The sequence below is a fragment of the Geotrypetes seraphini genome, chromosome 3 (genome assembly GCF_902459505.1).
Source record: "Geotrypetes seraphini chromosome 3, aGeoSer1.1, whole genome shotgun sequence".
Lineage (NCBI taxonomy): Eukaryota > Metazoa > Chordata > Amphibia > Gymnophiona > Dermophiidae > Geotrypetes > Geotrypetes seraphini.
In genome coordinates this window covers 267,190,780-267,214,734 of record NC_047086.1, presented here as the reverse complement: position 1 = coordinate 267,214,734, position 23,955 = coordinate 267,190,780, and the positions used below count along the sequence as shown (strand labels likewise).

At 45.7% G+C, this 23,955-nt stretch overlaps 1 protein-coding gene across 6 annotated transcripts in view; it reads right to left on the bottom strand.

Annotated features, from left to right (window-relative positions):
* The window catches only part of TBCE (tubulin folding cofactor E), a 434,765-nt gene that overhangs the window by 287,368 nt on the left and 123,442 nt on the right, over positions 1-23,955 (bottom strand). For all 6 annotated transcript variants that reach the window (XM_033936232.1, XM_033936235.1, XM_033936237.1 and 3 more), the window contains one exon: positions 10,519-10,607. In XM_033936232.1, the coding sequence (XP_033792123.1) occupies positions 10,519-10,607 (89 nt within the window). The remainder of the gene's footprint in view (positions 1-10,518; positions 10,608-23,955) is intronic.

The following is a 23,955-nucleotide window of genomic DNA, read 5'->3' as shown; positions in this document are numbered from 1 at the left end:
CCATAGGCTCAAACGGAGGTTTCATCAGTTGAGCCAGTACCACATTAAGATCCCAAACCACAGGAGGAGGCTTTAGAGGAGGATGGATGTTCAGAAGACCCCTCATAAAGCGAGTAACCAGAGGATGAAGAGAAAAGCAGCAAAAGCAGCAATTGCACTGAGATGCACCCGAATAGAAGTCGTCTTCAGACCGGACTGAGATAAATGAAGCAAATATTCCAGGACCGAAGTCACCGGAACCGAGCTTGGATCCAGATGATGCGAGGAACACCAGGATGAAAATCTGGTCCATTTCTGGGAATAGCAAAGCCGAGTCGATACCTTGCGCGAAGCTTCCAAAACCTTCCTGACAGACTGAGAAATAGGAACCGTAGTCAGGGGGAAAGGAACCAAGCCGTCAGATGTAAGGACTGAAGATTGGGATGCAACAGCGAACCCCGACTCTGAGACAGCAGAGAGGGAAAAACAGGCAGAAGCAGAGGCTTTCTGACACTGAGTTGAAGAAGCAGGGAGAACCAGGGTTGACGAGGCCAACGAGGCGCAATGAGAATCAGAGTGGCTCTGGCCGATTTGAGATGTACCAACGTTCTCAAGATCAGAGGGAAAGGAGGAAATGCATAAAGGAACCTCCCTCCCCAGTCGAGAAGAAAGGTGTCGGCCTCGAGACGAACCGGGGAGTACATCCGAGAACAATAGAGCGGGAGTTTGTGAGTCTCCGGAGAGGCAAACAGATCCACCTGAGGAGTCCCCCATCGGTCGAAGATCTTGTGCAGGACTCGGGAGTTGAGCAACCATTCGTGCGGCTGTAAAAGGCGACTGAGTTTGTCCGCCAGACAGTTCCGCTCTCCCTGTATGTAAACCGCCCAAAGGAAGATATTCTGAGAGATTGCCCACTCCCAGAGGCGAAGGGCCTCCTGGCACAGAGACCAAGAGCCCGTCCCTCCTTGCTTGTTCACATAGTACATTGCCACCTGGTTGTCCGTCCGCACTAGGACTACCTGATCGAGTAGCAGGTGGCAAAAAGCCTGAGCTGCCAGAAAAATGGCGCGAAGCTCCAAGACATTGATGTGACAAAGACGGTCCTCCGCCGACCACAGTCCTTGAGTCCGCAAACCGTCGAGATGAGCCCCCCAAGCATATTCCGAAGAGTCCGCGGTCAGGACCTTGTGATGTGGAGGGGCGAGAAAGAGCAAACCCCTGGAAAGATTGGAAGAGTTGGTCCACCAACGGAGTGAGCGTCGCAAAGAGGGAATCACTGTCACAGGAGCGGAGACCGGGTCCCTGTCCTGATGCCACTGTGAGGCCAAGGCCCACTGTGGAAGCCTCAGATGCAAGCGGGCAAACGGCGTGACATAAACTGTCGATGCCATGTGACCCAGCAGAATCATCAGGCACCGCGCCGACACCGAGGGCAGCAGCGAGACCCGGCGACTGAGGCGGAGAAGGGCCTCCAACCACGGAGGAGGGAGGAACGAGCGGAGGCGAACCGTGTCCATCACGGCCCCGATGAACTGAAGGGAATGAGCAGGGCACAATTGAGATTTGGGAAAGTTCACTTCGATCCCCAGACGCTGAAGGAAGACGATAGTCCATCGGGTCGCTGAGATAACCCCCTCCCTGGACGGAGCTTTGATCAGCCAATCGTCCAGGTAGGGAAAGACCTGCAGACCCTGGGACCGCAGGGCTGCCGCGACCACCACCATACACTTCGTGAAGACTCGAGGGGACGAAGCCAAGCCAAAGGGGAGGACCTGGTATTGAAGGTGCAACTCCCCCACCTGGAAACGCAGAAACTTGCGGAAGGCGGGATGCACTGGATAATGGGTATAAGCTTCCTTTAGGTCGAGGGAGCACATCCAGTCCCCCTTGTCCAGCAGCGGGTACAGGAACGGTAGAGATAGCATACGGAACTTCTCCCGGACAAGGAACTTGTTGAGCCTCCGGAGGTCCAAAATGGGGCGCAAGTCCCCGGTCTTTTTCGGGACCAGAAAATAGCGGGAGTAGAATCCCCTCCCCCGCTGGTCTCGGGGCATCCGCTCCACAGCCCGAAGACCCAACAAGGCCCTGGCCTCCGAGAGGAGAAGGGGGAGCTGCGACCTGTTGGAAGGACACGCTTCGGGTGGACTGTCCGGCGGGATTTCCCTGAAGTTGAGGGAGTAACCCTCCGAGATGACTCAGAGGACCCACGCATCGGAGGTGATGAGAGTCCAGGAGGGATGAAATGCCCTCAACCGACCCCCGATGGGCAACGGGGTCGATGACAGCACGGAGGGGGCCCGCCCCCATCCGCTCAAGGCGTCAAAAAGACGGTGCAGGTTTAGTCGCCCCTTGCGTCTGAGGCTTCTGCTGCTGAGCCCTGGCCTGCTGAGGTCTCCTTGGCAGGGGACTAGAGAAGGCCGGCGTGGTCTTCTGGGGATAGCGCCGAGGCGGAGGACGGTAAGGCTTTGGAACAGACGACTTCGCCTTGGGGCGCACGAGGGAGGCAAAAGAGCGTTCGTGCTCGAAGAGGCGTTTAGTAGCCGCCTCCAGAGACTCATCGAAGAGCTCCGAGCCCACACAGGGCAAATTGGCCAGGCGCTCCTGAAGATTGGGGTCCATATCCACGATACGCAACCACGCTAGGTGACGCATCGCCACCGCAAACGCGGAGACCCTAGAGGTCAATTCGAAGGCATCGTAGGTGGCGTGGAATAGGAAAAGGCGCAGCTGTGACAGAGAATCCATGAGCTTGCCAAAGTCCCCCCTATGGGATTCAGGCATGACCCCGTGATAACGAGGCATGGACTTGACTAGATGATGGAGGTATGAGGTGAACGTAAACGCATAGTTCATCACCCTATTCGCCATCATGGAATTTTGGTAGAGGCGTCGCCCGAACTTATCCAGGGTGCGCCCCTCACGCCCCGGCGGAACCGCCGCAGAGACCCGAGAAGGCTGGGATTTCTTAAAAGAAGACTCCACTAGCAAAGACTGGTGGGACAACTGAGCCTTCTCAAAACCCTTGCAAGGCACCGTGCGGTATTTGGATTCCATCTTGGAGGGGACAGCCGTCACCGCGTAGGGGGAATCCAAATTTCGCAAGAAAGTCTGCTGCAGAACCCTATTCAAGGGCAGGCGGGGAGACTCCCGAGGAGGGGAGGGCAAATCCTGCTCCTCCAAAAATTCTTTGGAATACTGAAACCCCGACAAAAGGTCCAGATCCAAAGCCTTCCCCATATCCACCACAAACCTCGAAAACAAGGATGAGCGCAACGGAGGAGAGGGATAGCGAGAGCCCCGCGCCGCCGAAAACGACAGGGAAGCCTCGCACGAGTAGCGGGGCTCACGACTCGTGCCAGCCCCCGACCCCCAGGAAGCCCCCCCAAGGGAACGCACCGGGGTCGGAGACCTCCGAGGCCCCGAGGAGCCCCTCGGGGAAGTCTCCGGAGTACGGGGCACCGAGACTTTCCACCGCCGCGGGGAGGAATCCCTCGACCCCTTCCTCGCAGGAGAATGGAACAGCCTCGGATTTGACAGGCTGAGCTCCGACACCCGAAGAGCCTCGACCTCCCGGGCCGGCGAGGAGCGACCCCGCCGCCGAGGGGACCCGCGAGGACGCTTGGACCTCCGGGACCGGCGCTTCGCCCGAGGCCGGCCCGAGGGCAAGGACCCGCGGGAGGCTCCCGACGAGGAGTCGGAGGAAGAAATCCTGCGAACCCGGCGCACTTTGTCCCGAGGTCGAACACTACGCTCAGGCTGGTCTGGAGCCGAGACCGAGGCTAAGGCCGGGGCCGAGGCAGGCGTCACCACCGGAGCCGAGGCCGGGGCTGCCAATGGCTGTAAATGGGCCAGGGCGCAGGACAGCTCCGAGGAGATCAGCGCTCGGAGCATGTCCTGGAACACCGGAACAGCCATCATGGACGGCATATCCGGCGCCGGCAGGTGCTCCGCAGAGGGCGACCTCGGCAGTGAGTATTCCCAAGGAGCACCCAACTTTGATGTCCGGGGCAGGGCCGAGGACGACCCACCCACCCCCGTCGAAGAACCCGAGGACGGCTTCTTCGAGGACCCTGAAGCTGAGGAAGGAAGCGGGGACTTACCCGGCGCCGACTTCGGGGTCGAGGAGGAAGGCTTCGAGGAGGAAGACATCCGAGGCGAGGTTGAGGGTACCGAGGCTGAGGTCAAAGCCGGGGCCGAAGCCGAGGCCGACGTCGAGGCCTTCCCCGCCACGGGTTCCACGATGAAGAGCTCTGCCATACGAGCACGCCGGCGGCGGAGCACCAGAGGTTGAAAGGTGGAACACCTAGGGCAGGAGTCTGTAGGGTGATCCGCACCCAGGCAGACCAGGCACCACCGGTGGGGATCGGTGATAGAAAGCAACCGATCGCACCGGGTGCACTTCTTAAAGCCTGACATGAACCAAAAAACAAGGCCGCGAACGAACGAGGTCCCGCGGCCGCGGCTACCGGGAGCCCCCGGAGCCTGGAACGAAAGATGGTTTTTTTTTGTTTGTTTTTTTTTCGAAGGGTAACAATTAGGCGATCTAAGGCAAAACAAAGAAAACTCACAGCAACCAAGAAAACAACCCAGCCGCGGTGACAGAAGGCAATATAGCACGGAGCAAAAACACAACAGGGCTTCTGGCTCCGCGGAAGAAACTGAACTGAGGACCACGAGGTGGGGATGCGTCCTCTAGTGGAGGGAGAAGGCATGCACATGCGTGGTGCAGCATAGCAAGCTTGAAACTTCAATCAAGTTTGCTTGAAAAGCTGTCCGCGTCGGGGCTCCGTAGATGACGTCACCCACATGTGAGAATATGCTGCCTGTTTGTCCTGGGATAAAAAATTTTCCCTGAATCGGGCAGCACTAGTGGAAACTCGAGCCAATACGGCATGCTGAGATTAGAGAAACTAAAACATTGCTCATGACGCTAATTATGTTGGCTACGTAATCCACACTTTCCAACAGGAACTGGAACAAAGGTGGCCCTCCACCAGCTCAGGACTCCATAGCCTGGTATGTCAGGCACGTGACAGAAAGGGAGTTGCTTCAGCTGCTTAGATTCACAAGGTTAGCTCTTCGAAATACATTTAAGAATCACAGCCACCTTACCTGACTAGATAATCCTGAATATCATGTCTTCTGCATATGACAGGGAAGTGCGCTTGGTAACCTGCACTACCAAGAATCTACCTTGGGTTGAGAGAACAACTGCTGGCACCCCTGTGCCATTAGATAGAGCCGAGCCATTTGAAAAACTACTGTGATGGACCCTTCAGGAGTTTCGCAGTGCTCAGGGACCAATGCCAGGAAAATGCATAAGACTAGGCTCTTATTCTGCTCATTATAGAGCAGGGAGCATAGGGAACCTGCTGGGAGACCAAAATTAACTTCCGCAAAGAATCAATAACATCTAACAGAGTTGAAGATCTGAATAGTCGGCTGACCTTAGGGGCTATCTGGTGCACACAAACAAGCTCGCTCTGTGACTGTAAAGGAATGGAACTATGTCTTCTCCTTGGAGACCACTATGTGGTGTTCCCCAGGGATCACCCCTGTCCTCTATTCTTTTCAACATTTACATGTCTTTTTTGAAATTCTTCTATCTATCTCCCTTTGAAACTCTATTTACATATGCAGATGACATCCTTGTCCTTCTCGAGATAGATTCGAACCTCATTAACTTCACTGAAAATATAACAACTTGCATAATGAAACTCCAATCCTGGGCCCTCTCTGTACAAATGAAGCTGAATGAGACCAAAACAAAACCACTCTGGCTTGGCCCAAAATTAGATCAGTTGCCCATACTCATTCCAATACCTTCTGGTCCCATACAGCAGATCGAATTCTCAAGCAAAGTTTTAGGCATCATTATTGACTCTACACTTTCCTTTAATGATCATCTCAACTCTCTGGAAAAAAAATGTTTTTTTAGTCTTCACATGTTGAGGAAAGTGAGATCCTGCTTCCACCAACAACATTTTGCTGTCTATCATTCTTTCCAGACTAGACTATTATAATTCCATCTATCTAAGTCTAACCAAGAAAAATCTTCAAAGACTTCAGCGGATCCAGAACACTGCGGCTAGGTTGATCTTCGCAAAAAGCAAATTCGATTATATTTCCCCCGCTTCTGTCAAAACTTCACTGGCTTCCAGTGATTTCTAGGATTCACTTTAAATGTACCTGCCTAATTTTCAAGATCCTACATGGCATTCTTCCTCCCCTAATCCCACTATCCTGGAATTCTTTGAGACCTGACACTACCAGATCCGCCCACATACTCAAACTATCTTTCCCTTGTTAAAAGGCGTCACATATGCAGGTAAATTAGGGAAATTCCTTTTCTTCAAAGTCACTGAGCTTTGGAATAACATCCCTGCCCCGCTGCGGAACCTAGGCTCATTCCAATTATCTGAAAACCTGGCTTTTCTCCAAAACATAAAGCTATCTATTTAAAATGTAAAACTAGCTATCCTCTTCATAACCTTTAATTTCTTATGGCCTTCCCTCATTTATTGAATTACCTGTAAACCGTGCCGATCCATCTTTTTTTTTTTTTTTTAATTATTTATTTATTCAATTTTCAAAATACAAATCAAGATTTACTTGTACAGAAAGCTTTAAGTCAAGAAAATAAAAACCACAACATTATAAATTCGGGGATACCAATTAACTTAAATCAGCTCAAGTCCACAAAAGATCCAAAATGTAATTTATAAACGGAGAAAAGCAAAGAAATATTATTAAAGAAAACAATGCAAGTCAGCTGGTAAGGACATCTTAAATATTCTATACACCTCCATTCTTTTCCCTCTCTAGCCGAGAAAGAGAAAGGAAAGTTGTCAATTGGTAAGGCTCAAAGAAAACATATTTTTGGGAATTATATTGTATAACGCATTTACATGGATATCGCAGGAAAAAAGTTGCTCCAAGAGCTATAATTCCCGGTTTTGACATAAGAAACTCTTTTCTTCGCCGTTGTGTGTCCCTGGCTAAATCTGGGAACATTTGTATTTTGAGTCCCATAAATTCTTTTGCTTTATTTTTAAAGAAAAGTCTCAAAATCCAATTCTTATCCATTGTTAAAGCTAAAGTTGCCACTAATGTTGCAGGAGTAGCCATTTCTTTTTCTGATAATTCCAGTAATGCCGATACATCTATTGGTCCATGGCTATCTTCCTGTTGCTGAATTTGATTTTTCTTGGGAAGGTAGTACACCTGTGTAAATGGAGGTAATGAACCCTCAGGAACTTCTAATATTTCCGTCAGGTATCGTTTTAACATCTCTCGCGGAGTAATTGTTGTAATTCGTGGAAAATTGATCAGTCTGATATTGTTGACTCTTGAAAAATTTTCAAATGTTTCAATCTTCCTTCTTAAGTTTACATTGTCCTTAATTAAAGTCTCTTGAAGCTGTTTGGAGGATTTTAATTCATTTTTGATACTGTCTAAAGATGTATTTGAGTCAGCAATATCTTGTTTTATTAAGGAAATTTCTTTTTCTTGGTCTTTCATTTTCCCCTCCACTTGCACTTGTTGGACATTAATTGTTTTCGCCATATTTGCCACCAGGTCCCACAAGGCATCTAAGGTAACTTCTTGGGGCTTAACTATGGTAGGAATTTGTAAATGAGTATTCAAAAGTTTGTGCTCACCATTCGACCGCTCTCCTCCACTTCCCTCTGCTTGAGTAGGTCCAGTTTCAGCTGTTACAGCACTCCCAACCATATTCAGGCTCTCCTGCAGAACCTGTGTGCCTGAATCGGCTCCCTCAACACAGCTCCGCGCAGCCTCTAGGGGAGAGCTCATCCCGACTTCCGGTGAGCTCTCAACCCCTGGGGAGCTGGTTGCACGGGGGTGCAGAGGAGGAGGTCTTACGTCGGGGCTCAGAGTGGTCTCAAGACTTCGGTGAGACACCTCCGTTCCGTTCCCACGGGGTGTCTCTAACTGCAGTCCCGACGTCATCATGGTGCCCTGGAATCGCCGAAACAGCGCTTCTATGTTGCCGGAGGTAGGTGTTCCGGAGCGCTGGGAGGCCCCACCAGAGCTCTTTCCCCTTCTTTTCGGCATTTTGAGGGAAAGAAAAACTAAACAAAACAGCTCAAAAGAGCTCAGAATCTTTAACAGTAGCGTCTGTTCGGCGACCTGCTTCAGCGGCTTGCATCCGCGGCCATCTTGGATCCTCCGATCCATCTTTATGGAGATGATGTGGTATACAAACTTAAGGTTTAGTTTAAAGGCATAGTAAAATACATTTCATCCTCTGAAACTCTCTCGGAAAGGCTACCAGAACCTAGCCAGCCTCTGAACTTGAGGCAGACATGCCTGAGAATTCCAAACCCCCTTGGCATATCTCCTGGTGTGCTGCCAGACTCTCCCTGTGGAAATCAATCATCCTGAAAGGCTCTCCATACCAGATTAAAAATTTTGGAAAAGATATCATCTTAGGCAGCGCAGAGTCTCCTTTACAGGACTCCAGCTTGCATCTCTGGGGCTCCGCAGCCTCAGGATGACCATCATTCCAGGGCTCTTGAAATAATGTAACCTGAACCAAAAGACTATCCGCCCATTTCTCGGCCTCAGAGAGCAACCGCTCCTGCCCCCCCCCCCCCCTTTCCTGTGTTGCATGGCAAGTGGCGCAAAGGTGCTCTTTGGGTGCCCATCCAGAGCAGAGCTAACATGAATTAGGGGTAAAGGAGTCTGAGGACTCCATCCCTGCCAGGTTTGAGGCAAACAGTGATTTGAAGCTTCTGGAGAGTTAAAAAAGAAAGGCAAGAAATCAAAGATGGCTGCCACAGCAGCAGCATTTTAGTGCCATAAACAGCTCCAAACCTTTAACAAAAAAAATTAACCAGCAATTTTAAGATTTTAGAGGTGGGAGAAGCTAAGGGAAGAGGTAGAAACCTACAAAAATGGGTTTTAAAGAACCCCCACCCTGATTTTTCTCATAGGCTGTAACAGCCTTACTCAATGTGACCTGTGCTGGAAATGTGCTGCAGCCTCTCTCAGCTCCTAAAGTAGCTGAATCTGGGAGAAGAAATCATTGCCTCAAATGAACCACTCCTCCAGCATTGAATCTTCAGGCTGCCAGTCTGACCTCAGTCTGACTGAGCCTCAAACCCCCGCAAACATGAAAGGGGTGAGACATACTGCAAGACCTCCGTGATACCAAAACAGATGCCTGATAGCCTGTGCTCAAGCCTCCTACAATGCAGTAGGCAAGCAATGCTACTAGGGGAATGGAACCAAAGCTCCAAAAAGGTTTCTGCAGGCTTGCCAACAGATACCACACAGGGATTTGGCTTGTCAGCTGCAGACCAGTCTGCTTCTCTTCCACGAAGCACCCTCAACTAGATGAGCTCTTAGCACCGAAATCAAACAAAATACATGAAAAAGACAAAAAAATTTTTAAAAAAACAGAGAAGATCAGAAAGACTCAGAGGCATTGCTTATATTCTTACTCCTTCTGACTCACATACAGAAGTATAAAACTAAACTAAAGGGGGCAGCAGAGCCTTCTAGTGAAGGAGGAAGGATTCAAAAGCTGGAGAGGACTCCTTCTGCACTAGAATAGATTAGGTTCTTACCTCGATAATCTGAATTCTGTTACAATACACAGGAGTCCATATTGTAGCTGTTGATTCCCATTTCCCACAAACTATAAAAGGGTATCACTTTAAAATGCAATCTGATAATGCAGTAGACTTAAATAAACACAGAAACATGGGAATATCCCCAAGTTCTAAAACCAAAATAGGATCTGAAGTGCAGTGCACATTCCCAAGTTCCCTGACAGAGGAGCCACATCCGAAGATAAAGTAAGGTAATCCCATACAAACAGGGCTCCCAAGTCCTGAGCAGCAGCAGATCATGAAATAAATGTGCCCTTAGAGGTTACAGCTTGGGAAGGGCTTTGATGGAAGCTTAAGTAACAGGATGGTTAGGATCGGCTGAAGTGAGCTTCAACGGCAAGTCCAATAGTGGCAACCTAAATATGGTACTGAACAGACTTCTATGGTCTATTGCCCAGAAATATTAAAGAAAAAAAGACAAATTTAACCATGAATATATAATGTAACTGACTACTGGGCAGACTGGATGGACCATTCAGGTCTTTATCTGCTGTCATTTACTATTTTACTATGTTTATTTTGTTTGATTCAATTCCCTCTTTAGCATATAGCGCAACTCACTCCAACTTGATCTACTCTACCATTGCCACATAATTTGTACGGCCTACAATAAAAAATACTGGGAATACCCCTTCTTAATGCACTCTTGACACACATTAAAATCCTGCATTAATATATGCTAATCCCCAAACTTAATATATTTTAGAAAAAGAGCCCCTTAGAGAGCTAATACTAGTCTCCCATTTCTTTTTTCTAAAGCAGGCTATACAATTCCCATAAAATTTATCTTACATTATGAGATTTTTTTCTTGGAACAACTGGTCAATACCATTACATCCTGAAAAAAATTACTTACTTTAGATCTTTACTAGAAACCAAGAATAGCTTTGATAAAGGATACTTGGACATGTCTGGAATATTTCTCCTTTCTGACCACTATCACAGACCACACATTCCCTCAATGAGATTTCTGTCAATTTGTTTAGTTGACTGAAATGAAAAATTTAACAGTTACATAACATGCACATACACTAAAATTATCAGCTTGTACATATGCAATGGAAAGTAGTACAAAAGCAGTATGGTTATTTGTAACAGAGTACAGTGAAATGTGTATGTGTAAGTATTTTAAGGTTATGAAGCAAAGATCATGACTGTATGAGAAAGTGATAGCTCATACCTGAGCACTATATCATATGGAACAAATTATCGAAGCCCCAATATACAGGAAGAGCAAGGTCAATATAGGGAGTCTACTTATTAACCTCTGCATTTAATGCATGGCAAAAACAAACAAACACATACACATGGTAACTGTAATACTCACATGAGCATCACTAATATCTGGAAAAAAATTGGCAATCAATCCAATGAGAAAAATGTTACAGCTGCAAATATAGGCAAAATAGCTTATTTAATTATTAAAAACGATTAACGCTGATCACAATAAACTGTAACAGAACTCTGAAATTTAACTACATCTCAAAAGATTTACCCCCCCCCCCCTCTTTTACAAAGCCTGATAGCACGGGCCGCTGTGGTAAATGCTCTGATCTCCATAAGGATTGAATGGGTATCAGAGCATTTGCCACGCAGCTTTGTAAAAGAGGCCCTTAGTTAATTCTACTCACTTCTACTCACTATGTTTTAGCATGTACTAAAATGTGCAAGACTAGTAGTTGAGCAGTAGCCTAGTAGTCAGTGCCACAGCCTGAGAATCTGAGGAAATGGGATCGACTCCCACTGTGACTCTGGGAACGTCACTTAACCCTCCATTTTTTATTCAATTTAGCCTACTGAACTGATTTTTCAATTTGATTTACTTTTCCCATCCAATCGGGTGTTTCTTTCAAATGTCCAGTTGAGTTTATTTTATAGCCTCTTTACCCAACCAACCACCCTTTGCCTTCTTCAACCTCAGGCAAGCGCTGTGGTGTAAATAAAACAAAAAGATTTTTCCTCTCTCTGGTCCAGATTCTCAAATCTTTAATGCCGTCACTAAACTGTTTTCTGACGATTTAGCCTTCAGGCATTTTAGCAGCGGATTATCAAAACGGCTTATCCGTATCTTTAGCGAGGTTTCTAGCAGTCTCCGACACTAACATGCAAAAGGGCTCTTCAACATTGAAATGAGAAGCGATATGGATTGCTCTGAAAAGAGAAGATGGAACTTCTATCTACGTGGGTGTAGTCTACAGACCTCCGACTCAATCGCAGCAAATTGATAAGGATCTGATTATGGATATCCAAAAGTTGGAAGGAAAGAGGAGGTGCTGCTGTTGGGAGATTTCAACCCGACGGATGCGGATTGGAATGTTCCGTCTGCAGAATCGGAAAGAAGTAGGGAGATTGTGGATGCCTTTCAAGAGGCTCTGTTCAGACAAATGGTGAGGGAAAAAGCGATATTGGATCTGGTCCTCACAAATGGAAAGAGTATCTCTAATGTTCGAGTGGGTGCTCACCTGGGAAGTAGCATCATCAAACGGTTTGGTTTGATATAACTGCTAAAGTGGAGAGCGGCCACACGATACTTAAAGTCCTAGATTTCAAACATACGGACTTTAATGAAATGGGAGAGTACCTGAAGAAAGAGCTGTTAGGATGGTAAGACATAAGAGAAGTGGAAAGACAGTAGTCTAAGCTGAAAGGAGCGATAAAAAATGGCTACAGACCTTTATGTGAAGAAATAAATAAAAACAAGAGAAAAAGAAAGCCGATATGGTTCTCCAAACTAGTTGCGAAAAAATAAAGGTGAAAGAGTTGGCGTTCGTGAAATATAAAAAACACCCAAGAAGGAGTGCAGAAAGAATAATAGGATGAAACTGAAAGAAGCCAAGAGAGAGATACATTTCTCCCTCCGTATTCGCTGTGATAGGGGATTAACAAAACCGCAAATACCTTTTTCATATGTTATTCGCTGTTTTCTATTAAAAACCATTGAATATGGTGAAACTGTGAATAACATAATGGGAGACCTGGCCTGTTCCTGAAGGAGAGGCAAAACACAGTGAAGAAAGTGCCAGGAATCGGCGATTATCTCTGGAATTGTTTGGAACCAGCAATTTCTCTATGCAAGCTGATGTAATTTGGTGGGAGGAGCCAGCAAGCTAAAAACTGTGAATAATCGAAACCGAGAATGCTGAAACAGCGAATATGGAGGGGGAAGTATCTGTCGAAAGCACAGGCGGAAGAACAAATGGCTAAAAATGTAAAAAAGAGAGACAAAATTTTTTTCTGATATATTAGTGAAAGGAGTAAGATGAAAAATGGAATTGTTAAACTAAAAGATGCTGGGAACTGATATGTGGAGAGTGATGAGGAAAAAGCAAATGTACTAAACAAATACTTCTGTTCTGTGTTCACAGAAGAAAATCCTGGAGAAGGACCGAGATTCTCTGGCAAAGTTACACGAGAAAATGGAATAGATTCTGCGCCGTTCATGGAGGAGAGTTTTTATAAGCAACTAGAAAAACTGAAGGTGGACAAAGTGATGGGACCAGACGGGATCTATCCCAGGATACTGAGGGAGCTCAGAGAGGTTCTGGCGGGTCCTATTAAAGACTTATTCAACAAATCTCTGGAGACAGGTGTGGTTCCTATTCCTATGAAGCGGGAAACTACAGGCCTCACTTCAGTTGTTGGGAAAATAATGGAAGTGTTGCTGAAAGAAAGGATAGTGTACTTTCTTGAATCTAATGGGTTACAGGATCCGAGGCAACATGGCTTTACAAAAGGTAAATCGTGCCAAACGAACCTGATTGAATTTTTTGATTGGGTGACCAAAGAGCTGGATCGAGGACATATCCTAATGTAATTTACTTAGATTTCAGCAAAGCCTTTGATATGTTTCCTCATAGGAGGCTGTTGAACAAACTTGAAGGGCAGAAGTTAGGACCCAAAGTGGTGAACTGGGTTAGAAATTGGCTGTCGGACAGACGCCAGAGGGTGGTGGTTAATGGAAGTCGCTCGGAGGAAGGAAAGGCGAGTAATGGAGTCCCTCAGGGTTCAGTGCTGGGGCTGATCCTGTTCAATATGTTTGTGAGTGACATTACTGAAGGGTTAGAAGGAAAAGTGTGCCTTTTTGTAGATGATACCAAGATTTGTAACAGAAGACACCGAAGAGGGAGTGGAAAATATGAAAAAGGATCTGCAAAAGTTAGAAGAATGGTCTAATGCCTGGCACCTAAAATTCAATGCAAAGAAATGCAGAGCAATACATTTTGGGATTAATAATTGGAAGGAAACGTATACGCTGGGAGGTGAGAAGCTGATATCCACGGATGGGGAGAGGGACCTTGGGGTGATAGTGTCCGAAGATCTAAAGGCGAAAAAACAGTGCGACAAGGCAGTGGCTGCTGCCAGAAGGATGCTGGGCTGTATAAAGAGAGACGTAGCCAGTAGAAGGAAGGTTTATGATGCCCCTATACAGGTTATTGATGAGGCCCCACTTGGAGTACTGTGTTCAATTTTGGAGACCGTATCTGGCGAAGAAAGTAAGAAGACTTGAAGCGGTCCAGAGGATGGCGACGAAAATGAAAGGAGGCTTGCACCAGAAGATGTATGAGGAGATAGTGGAAGCACTGAATATGTATACCCTAGAGCAGGAGTAGACAATTCCTGTCCTCGAGAGCCGCAGACAGTTCACGTTTTCAGGATATCCACAATGAATATGCATGAGATAGACTTGCATCTCAAAGAGGCAGTGCATGCAAATCCATCTCATACATATTCATTGTGGATATCCTTAAACCCTGGCCTGGCTATAGTTCTCGAGGACCGGAATTGCCTACCCCCGCCCTAGAGGAAAGGAGGGACAGGGGATATATGATTCAGACGTTCAAATACTTGAAAGGTATTAACGTAGAACAAAATCTTTTCCAAGAGAAAGGAAAATGGTAAAACCAGAGGACATAATTTGAGGTTGATGGGTGGTAGATTTAAGAGCAATGTTAGGAAATGCTACTTTACGGAGAGGGTGGTGGATGCCTGGAATGCGCTCCCGAAAGAGGTGGTGAAGAGGAAAACGGTGACTGAGTTCAAAGAAGCGTGGGATGAACACAGAGGATCTAGAATCAGAAAATAATATTAAATATTGAACTAAGGCCAGTACTGGGCAGACTTGCACGGTCTGTGTCTGTATATGGCCGTTTGGAGGAGGATGGACTGGACAGGGCTTCAATGGCTGGGAGGGTGAAGATGGTCTGGAGTAGGTTTTGATAGAGATTTCGGCAGTTGGAACCCAAGCACAGTACCAGTGAGGAATGAAGTGGGAGAGGAAGTCCTCTAGGCCAGGGCATTAGAGGTGAAGACCCCTAAGAATCCCCAATATAACAGAAACTGCCAAACACAGTTAAAGACATAAAATGGCTGCTGAAAAGACTAAAATGATTAAAGACACACTCTGACCAGAGGCTGTCACTTCTGCTTTTTATGAGAAGAGCAAGGTCAAACAGAATGCACAGCTGGAAAGAAAAACAATTCTTGTGAAAAAGGGATCCTCCACCCAAGTTAGCATGGCCAGCCATTAGAAGCTTCACAAGAATAAAGATATGAAACTTAAAAGGGTTAACCACACAGCTAAAAGCTGTTAGGTCCAGGTGTTCAAAAGGGGAACTTGGTATATTAAAAGGACATTTACGGGGAAAACAGAGCAGTTCTAGTGAAAAAGGCGTAACACGAAGTATCACTCATTATGCTAGCCAATCAACAGATTAACAAGTGAAATGATGAATATGATTAACCAATGAAAATGTAAAATATAATATGCAACAACGTGGGCCAGAGCTGTCAGAAACATATAAAACAAAGCTCGTTAGACCATAGTTTCAGAACTCATCTGAAGTTCGCCATCAGTCTGGCCAGCCTGGTGTATGCTGTATGATTTATTCTTGTAAGCTGTTACCGATTTGTTAAATTTATATTATTTGAACCAGCATAACGAGTGTCGAGTGGATTCTTGCCCAGAAATAGCTATGAAGAAAAAAAATTGAAAAAATTTAAATTGAATCAGGTTGGGCAGACTGGATGGACCATTCGGGTCTTTATCAGCCGTCATCGACTATGTTACTATGTCACTCCAGTAGATTCTTAACAATTGCCGAGTCATTTATTTTTTTATAATTCTGAATTTATATATTTTAACAATTGGCAATCTTTACAAGTCAATAAAAAGTAAGCTGAAAATAAAATTCCAAATTATTTAAAATCTCCTTATTAAACATAGTAACATAGTAGATGACAGCAGATAAAGACCCAAATGGTCCATTTAGTCTGCCCAACCTGATTCAATCTAAAAATTTATTGATGTTTTTTTTTTTTCCTTCTTCTTCTTAGCTATTACTGGGGAAGAATCCAAAGCTCTGCCCAGTACTGTTCTTAGATTCCAACTACTGAAGTCTCCGTCAAAGCTCACTCCCAGCCATTGAAGCCCTCCCCAGCCCATTTATTAGACACAGACCATGCAAGTCTGCCAAATACTGGCCTTAGTTCTTCAATATTAACTACTATTTTCTGATTCTAGATCCTCTATGTTCATCCCACACTTTTTTTAACTCCGTCACCATTTTCATCTCCACCACCTTTCTCGGGAGCGCATTCCAGGCATTCACCACCCTCTCCATAAAGAAGAATTTCCTTACATTGCTCTTGAGCCTACCATCTCTCAACCTCAAATTATGTCCTCTGGTTTTACCATTTTCCTTTCTCTGGAAAAGATTTTATTCTACGTTAATACCTTTCAAGTATTTGAATGTCTGAATCATATCTCCCTTATCCCTCTTTCCTCTAAGGCAGGGGTGTCAAAGTCCCTCCTCGAGGGCCGGAATCCAGTCGGGTTTTCTGGATTTCCCCAATGAATATGCATTGAAAGCAGTGCATGCAAATAGATCTCATGCAGATTCATTGGTGAAATCCTGAAAACCCGACTGGATTCTGGCCCTCGAGGACCGACTTTGACACCTGTGCTCTAAGGTATACATATTCAGGGCTTCCAGTCTCTCCTCATACATCTTTCAGCACAAACCTATCATTTTCGTCGCCCTCCTCTGGACTACTTCAAGTCTTTTTGTATCCTTCGCCAGATACAGTCTCCAAAACTGAACACATGGGGTCTCATCAACGAACTGTACATGGACATCAACACCTTTGTTTTATTTACTGGCTACCCCTCTCTTTATATAGCCCAGCATCCTTCTGGCAGCAGCCACCGCCTTATCGCACTGTTTTTTCGCCTTTAGATCCTTGAATACTATCACCCCAAGGTCCCTCTCCCCATCTGTGCATATCAACCTCTCACCTCCCAGCATATACGCTCCTTCCGATTATTAATCCCCAAATGCATTACTCTGCATTTCTTTGCATTGAATTTTAGTTGCCAGATATTAGACCATTCCTCTAACTTTTGTAGATCCTTTTTCATGTTTTTCACTCCCTCCTCGGTGTCTACTCTATTACAAATCTTAGTATCATCAGTAAAAAGGCAATAATCAGAGACATAGCTGAAGAAAAACTGAAATATAACATCAAAGAATTAAATATCAGGAAAACTAAAGAGGCAGCCTGACTGCTCTTGAACATTTCTTTTCTGAGCTATCTTCAAAACATCAAAACTCATGTAGTAGACAAAGAATGCTCTCAAGCCAAAATAAACTTAGATATAAGAATTGCTGCTGCTGGGTCAGGCTAGTGGTCCATCTTGCCCAGCAGTCCGCTCACACCGCGGCCCTTAGGTCAAAGACCACTACTCTAAATGAGTCCAGCCTCACCTGCGTACGTTCCAGTTTAGCAGGAATTTATCCAACTCTGTCTTGAATCCCTGGAGGGTGTTTTCCCTTATAACAGACTCCAAAAGAGTATTCCAGTCCTCTACCACTCTCTGGGTAAAGAAGAACTAAGAACATAAGAATTGCCGCCACTGGGTCAGACCGGTGGTCCATCATGCCCAGCAGTCCGCTCACGCAGCAGCCCTCTAGTCAAAGACTAGTGCCCTAACTGAGACTAGCCTTACCTGCATACGTTCTGGTTCAGCAGGAACTTGTCTAACATTGTCTTGAATCCCTGGAGGGTGTTCTCCTCTATGACAGACTCCGGAATAGTGTTCCAATGTTCACTCTCTGGGTGAAGAACTTCCTTATGTTCGAATGGAATCTATCCCCTTTCAATTTCAGAGAGTGCCCTCTCGTTCTCCCTACCTTGGAAAGGGTGAACAACCTGTCCTTATCTACTAAGTCTGTTCCCTTCAGTACCTTGAATGTTTCGATCATGTCCCCTCTCAATCTCCTCTGTTCGAGGGAGAAGAGGTCCAGTTTCTCTATCTTTCGCTGTACGGCAACTCTTCCAGCCCCGAACGGCAACCAATGCTGGACATAGTACTCCAGGTGAGGGCGCACCATAGCCCGGTGCAACGGCATGATAACCTTCTCTGATCTGTTCATGATCCCCTTCTTTATCATCCCTAGCATTCTGTTCGCCCTTTTCGCCGCCTTCACACATTACATGGACGGCTTCATCGATTTGTCGATCAGAACTCCCAAGTCTCTTTCCTGGGAGGTCTCTCCAAGTACCGCCCAGGACATCCTGTATTAGTGCATGAGATTTTTGTTACCTACATGCATCACTTCACACTTATCCATATTGAACCTCATCTGCCACGTCGATGCCAACTCCTCAAGACTAAATATGTCATATTGCAGATCTTCGCAATGCCCCTGCTCTTCAGTACTCTGAATAAATTCGTATCGTCCACAAATTTAATCACCTCACTTGTCGTACCAATGTCCAGATCGTTTATAAAGATGTTGATGAGCACGGGTCCAAGCACCAAGCCCTGCGGCACCCCATTGGCGATGCTCTTCCAGTCCGAGTATTGTCCATTTACCCCCACTCTCTGTTTCCTATGCTCCAGCCAGTTTTTAATCCATGTATTTTATCCTTGATTCCATGGCTCGAAATTTTCCGAAGTAGTTGTTCATGTTGAACCTTGTCAAACACCTTCTGAAAATCCAGATATACAATGTCGACCGGGACACCCATGTCTATCTGCCTGTTTACTCCCTCAAATAAGTGCAGCAAGTTCGTCAAACACGATCTGCCTTTGCTAAAATCGTGCTGACTGGTCCTCATCAGCCCATGTCCATCAAGGTGATTAATGATGCGGTCCTTTATCAGTGACTCTACCATCTTTCCCGGTATCAGACAACAAAAGGTAGAAAAGATCATTCTATTTTCTGGTTTGTGATTACAATATGTCAGATTTGAAACGTGTATCCTACCAGAGCTGGTGTTAGACCGCAAATGTGAGCTAGGATTTAACAGAGAGAGAAAAAGTATTTTTTGTTTGTTTATACCACAGCGCCAGTGTGGTTAGGTGAAGGCAAGGGGGGTGAAGAGATTATAAAATAAACCCAACAGGATGTTTAAAAAAAAACAAAAAACACACCCAATTGGGCAGGAAAATCGAATCGAAAAATCGATTCAATAGGCTGAATCAAATCAAATCGAAATTTTTATTCCTGAATTGGGCAGCACTAGTATGCTGTATATATCCTCTTTGGTAAATACAGATGCAAAAAATGTGTTCAGTTTGTCAGTGATTGCTTTGTCCTCCTTTAGCACTCCCTTTATTCCATGGTCATCCAGCGGTCCTACCGCTTCCTTCGTGGGTCATTTCCCCTTAATATATCAAAAGAACAGCTTGAAGTTTTTCGCTTCCTTGGCTTTTTTTTCCTCGTAGTCTCTTTTGGCCCCTTTTACTGCTTCATGGCACCTGCGTTGATGCTGTTTGTACTTTTTCCAGTTTTCGTCCGTTTTTGACCTTTTCCATTCCTTAAACAAACTCTTCTTGTCTCTGATCGCTTCCTTCACCGCTACAGTGAACCACGCCGGTTCCTTGTTATTTTTCCTCTTGGATCCCTTGTTGATAAGCGGTATATATAGATTTTGCGTCTCGGTGACACTGTCCTTATAAATGGACCAAAATTGCTCTAGCGTTTTTACATTGGTTATCCTCTTCTTAATCTTCTTCCCCAACATGAGTCTCATCTCTTCGTAATTCCCTTTTCGGAAGTTCAGTGCCGTGGCCGTAATTCAGGATCAATGTTTCGCCCTGCGTCCCAGTTGAAGTGGATCATGTTGTGATCACTGTTTCCCAGCGTCTCTTCTACTTCTATAAAATTGTGCCGGTCGTCGCAGTCCATTTAGAATTAAGTCCAGAATTGCATTTCCTCTTGTATTTTCCTTGACAAGTTGTTCCAGGAAGCAATCGCCTACAGCAGTGTTTTTCAACCTTTTTACACCCGTGGACCGGCAGAAATAAAATAATTATTTTGTGGACCAGCAAACTACTAGGACTAAAATTTAAAAACCCTGTTTCTGCCCCATCTCCGCGAGCTCGGTCACCTAAGTAACTATAGAAAAATAGACAAATATAGTGCAAAATATAAACAGCAGATATAAATTCTCAAAACTGACATGTTTTGATCACTAAATTGAAAATAAAATCATTTTTCCTACCTTTGCTGTCTGGTGATTTCATGAGTCTCTGGTTGTGTTTCCTTCTGCCTGTGTATCCTTTCTTTCATTTCTTTCTTTCTGCACTCAGGTCCAAGAATTGTCCCTTTCTATTCCCTCCTTCTTTCCTTCCTATGTCCTTAGTGCCCCCAGTGCCTCCTTCCCATGTCCTTAGTGCCCCCAGTGCCTCCTTCCCATGTCCTTAGTGCCCTCAGGGCATCCTTCCCATGTCCTTAGTGCCCTCAGGGCATCCTTCCCATGTCCCTCTCACTGTCTTCCACACTTTGTCCCACCCCCCACCCCCGAAGCCAGCCTGCCTGTCTGTTTACCTCTCTCCCTCCCTCCCTGGCCAAAGCCAGCCTGCTTGCCTGCCTACCACCTTCCCTCCCTGCCCCCCCCAAAAAAGCCTCCCTCCTTCCTTTAACTAAACTAAACCTTAAGTTTGTATACCGCATCATCTCCACAGAAGTGGAGCTCGGCACGGTTTACAGGAATTGATATAGAAAGGAACTCCAAAGAAAAGTAGAACTTTGTACAGAGAAGTTTAGAGAGACTTAGTATATCGAAGAGGGAGAGGTCATTACATTTTAGAGAAAAGCCATGTTTTCGGAAGAGTTGGAGGGAAGTCAGACTCCAAAGCGGGATAGTAAAGCTGTTCCAGAGTTCGGTGATCCTGAAGAAGAGGGATGTCCCTAATTTTCCTGCATGGGATATGCCCTTTAAAGAGGGGAAGGATAGTTTGAATTTTTGAGTAGATCTGGTGGTGTTGGGATTCGAGGAGTTCCAAGATAGTGGAAAAAGGGGAGGAAGGATGCCATGTAGAGACTTGAAGATTAAGCAGGCGCATTTGTAGTGAACTCTAAGGATTACTGGGAGCCAGTGAAGCTTAGACAGAAGCGGGGAGATGTGGTCGAATTTGCTTTTTGCGAAGATTAGTTTAGCCGCGGTGTTCTGAATCCGCTGGAGTCTATGAAGGCTTTTCTTTGTTAGGCTTAGGTAGATGGAGTTACAGTAATCCAGTCTGGAAAGAATGATGGATTGAACGAGGACAGCAAAGTGTTGTTGATGGAAGCAGGATCTCACTTTCCTTAACATGTGAAGATTGAAAAAGCATTTTTTTACTAGGGAGTTAAGGTGGTCGTTAAAGGACAGTGTAGAATCAATGATGATGCCCAGAACTTTGCTTGAGTGTTTAAGCTGCCAAGTGGTGCCAGAGGAAAGTGGGATGAGGGTGGGTAGCTGATCTAATTTTGGGCTGAGCCATAGCAGTTTTGTTTTGGTCTTGTTTAGTTTAATTTGTATGGTGAGGGCCCAGGATTGGAGGTTTGATATACATGAAGAGATGTTCTTAGAGAGATTGGTGAGGTTAGAGTCGGTCTCGAGGAGGACAAGGATGTCATCGGCGTAAGTGTAAAGTGTTTCCAAGGGGGAGAGTTGGAGGAGTTTCAGGGAGGACATATAAACATTGAAAAGAATTGGAGATAGAGGTGAACCCTGGGGAACTCTACAAATCGGTTTCCAAGGGAGGGATGAGGAGCCATTCATGTTAACGAAGTAGGAGCGGGAACGTAAGAATTTTGAGAACCAATCTAGGATTGTTGAGTTTATGCCAATTTCAGAAAGTTGGAGAATTAGTATATCATGATGGACAATATCAAAAGCCGCAGAAAGGTCGAATTGAAGAAGAACAGCGAACTTATTGCAAGAGTGAAGTTGTTGGACCTTTGAGATTAATGAGGCCAGTAGGGATTCGGTGCTAAAGTTGGGTCTGAAGCCGTGTTGGTAGGGTCGGAGAATGGAGAATCTCTCAAGATAGGATGAGAGTTGGGTGGATATGATGGACTCAAGCATCTTGGTCAGGAGACGAATATTTGCTATTGGGCAATATCTGGCTGGTGTAGAGGGGTCTAGATCCGCTTTTTTTAGAAGTGGGGATAAGGCAATGTGTCCCATTTCTGCAGAAAATAGACCTGAAAGTAGGGCAAAATTTATAAGTTTGGTGAGAGATGAGATGGCTTGTGTGGGAATTTTCTCGTATAGGTAGGAGGGGAAAGGGTCCAAGGTACAGTTGCAGGATTTCAACTTCAGGCAGAGTTTAGCGACCTGGGAATCTGATACGAGCTCGAAGGCAGTCCAGTATCTGTCGACTGGAATATGGTTGGCGACGGTTAGAGTCGGGTTGGAGTCGGTAGACACCAGAGAGTTGTAAGAGGGTGCTGGTGGGAACGAGCATCGTAAGGTAGTGACTTTCTCATTGAAGAATTTTGCTAGATCGTCGGCAGATGGAGAGGAGGGGAGTGTGGTGGATTCATGTTTAGAGGATATGGAGCGCCAGATATTAAACAGTGTATTACTTTGGTTGTTGGATCTGGAGATTTTGTTACCGTAGTAGTTCTTCCTTGCTTTTTTTAGTTCGGTATTGTAGGACTTAATATTAATCCTCCAGGACTGTCTGTCAGTGGGGGATTTAGAATTTTTCCATTTGCATTCCAGTATTCGACATTTCTGTTTCAGTTCTCTGTGATATGGGAGGTACCAAGGGGCCTTGCGGGAGTAGGAGACAGTTTTAGTGGATAGTGGTTTAGTGGATAGGTTTAGTGGATAGTGTAGGTGGTCTCAGAGAGGGTGATCCAGTTGTGCCAGTTGGATTCAGGGTTTGGAGGGCTAGAAATGGTGAAAATTAGGTTTAGGAATTTGGTCCAGAATAGTTTGCTAGCAATTTTTTTCAGAAGGTAATAGAGTTTGAGGAACGAGGAGGGGGCCCGAGGTGAGACATGAAAATGGGGAGGCAAAAAGCCCCTAGGAAGTGGTCGGACCAGGGGACATGTTCCCAATGGGTGTCATCGACCGAAGTTTTGTGATCGGTGAGATCGAAGAAACTGATGATGTCCAGTGTGCGCCCTTTTTCATGGGTTGGAGAGAGTGCCGGGGGGGGGGGGGAAGCCTAAAGAAGTGAGGAAGTTATTGAAATCAGTTGCATCTTTGTTGGTGGTATCGTTTAGGTGGAGATTAATATCCCCAATGATTAGTAATCTTTGAAATTTGAGGAAGGCGTTTGTAATGGTTTCGAGGATGGGTTCAGAGGATTTGTTCCAGGGGGATGGTGGACGATATATTTTATTGAGCAATCAAGAAAACAACAGAACAACACAATAAGTTCAAAAGCAGCTCAAAAGAGTTTGAAATGTCCCCCACAAGAACCTCCCCCTCCCCAAACCCCAACCAAAACACCCCCCTTCCCCCCATTCCCACCCCTGGGTCCTCCTTCCAAACACAAAACAGCAAAGAATCAGAAAAGCAAGTTATACATGAAATGAAACAAAAGGATAAGCATAAACAAGAAGCATCAATTAAGTATTCGGTTACGAGCCAGAGGGGTCAAAGTAGTCCAGAAAGGTTCCCAAGTGGTCTGGAAAAGGTGGCCCTGGTGAGATGACAAATCAGTCACATCTCTTCGCTTCCACATCAGGAGAGAAATCATGCGACTCCTCCAAAGGGAATAGTCCGGAGCCTCGGCTTCAAGCCATTTCAGCAGGATGCATTTCAGAGCAATCTGGATAGACCACTTGAGGAAAGCTGCAACTCCTTTGGAACGTGGAAAGTAGTGAGGAATAGTCCCAAACAAAAGCAAAGGTGATCTGTGAATGGTAACATGCCAAAGATTCTCCACAAAAGCAAAAATAGCAGTCCAAAAAAGCTGTACCTTAGGGCAAGTCCAAAACATGTGTCCCAAGCCTGCTTCCGGAGCCTGGCAACGAAGACAGGCAGCGTTTAGACGGAAGTGAGCCAAATAAGCCCTTTTAGGAGAGACATATAAACGAAAAATCAATTT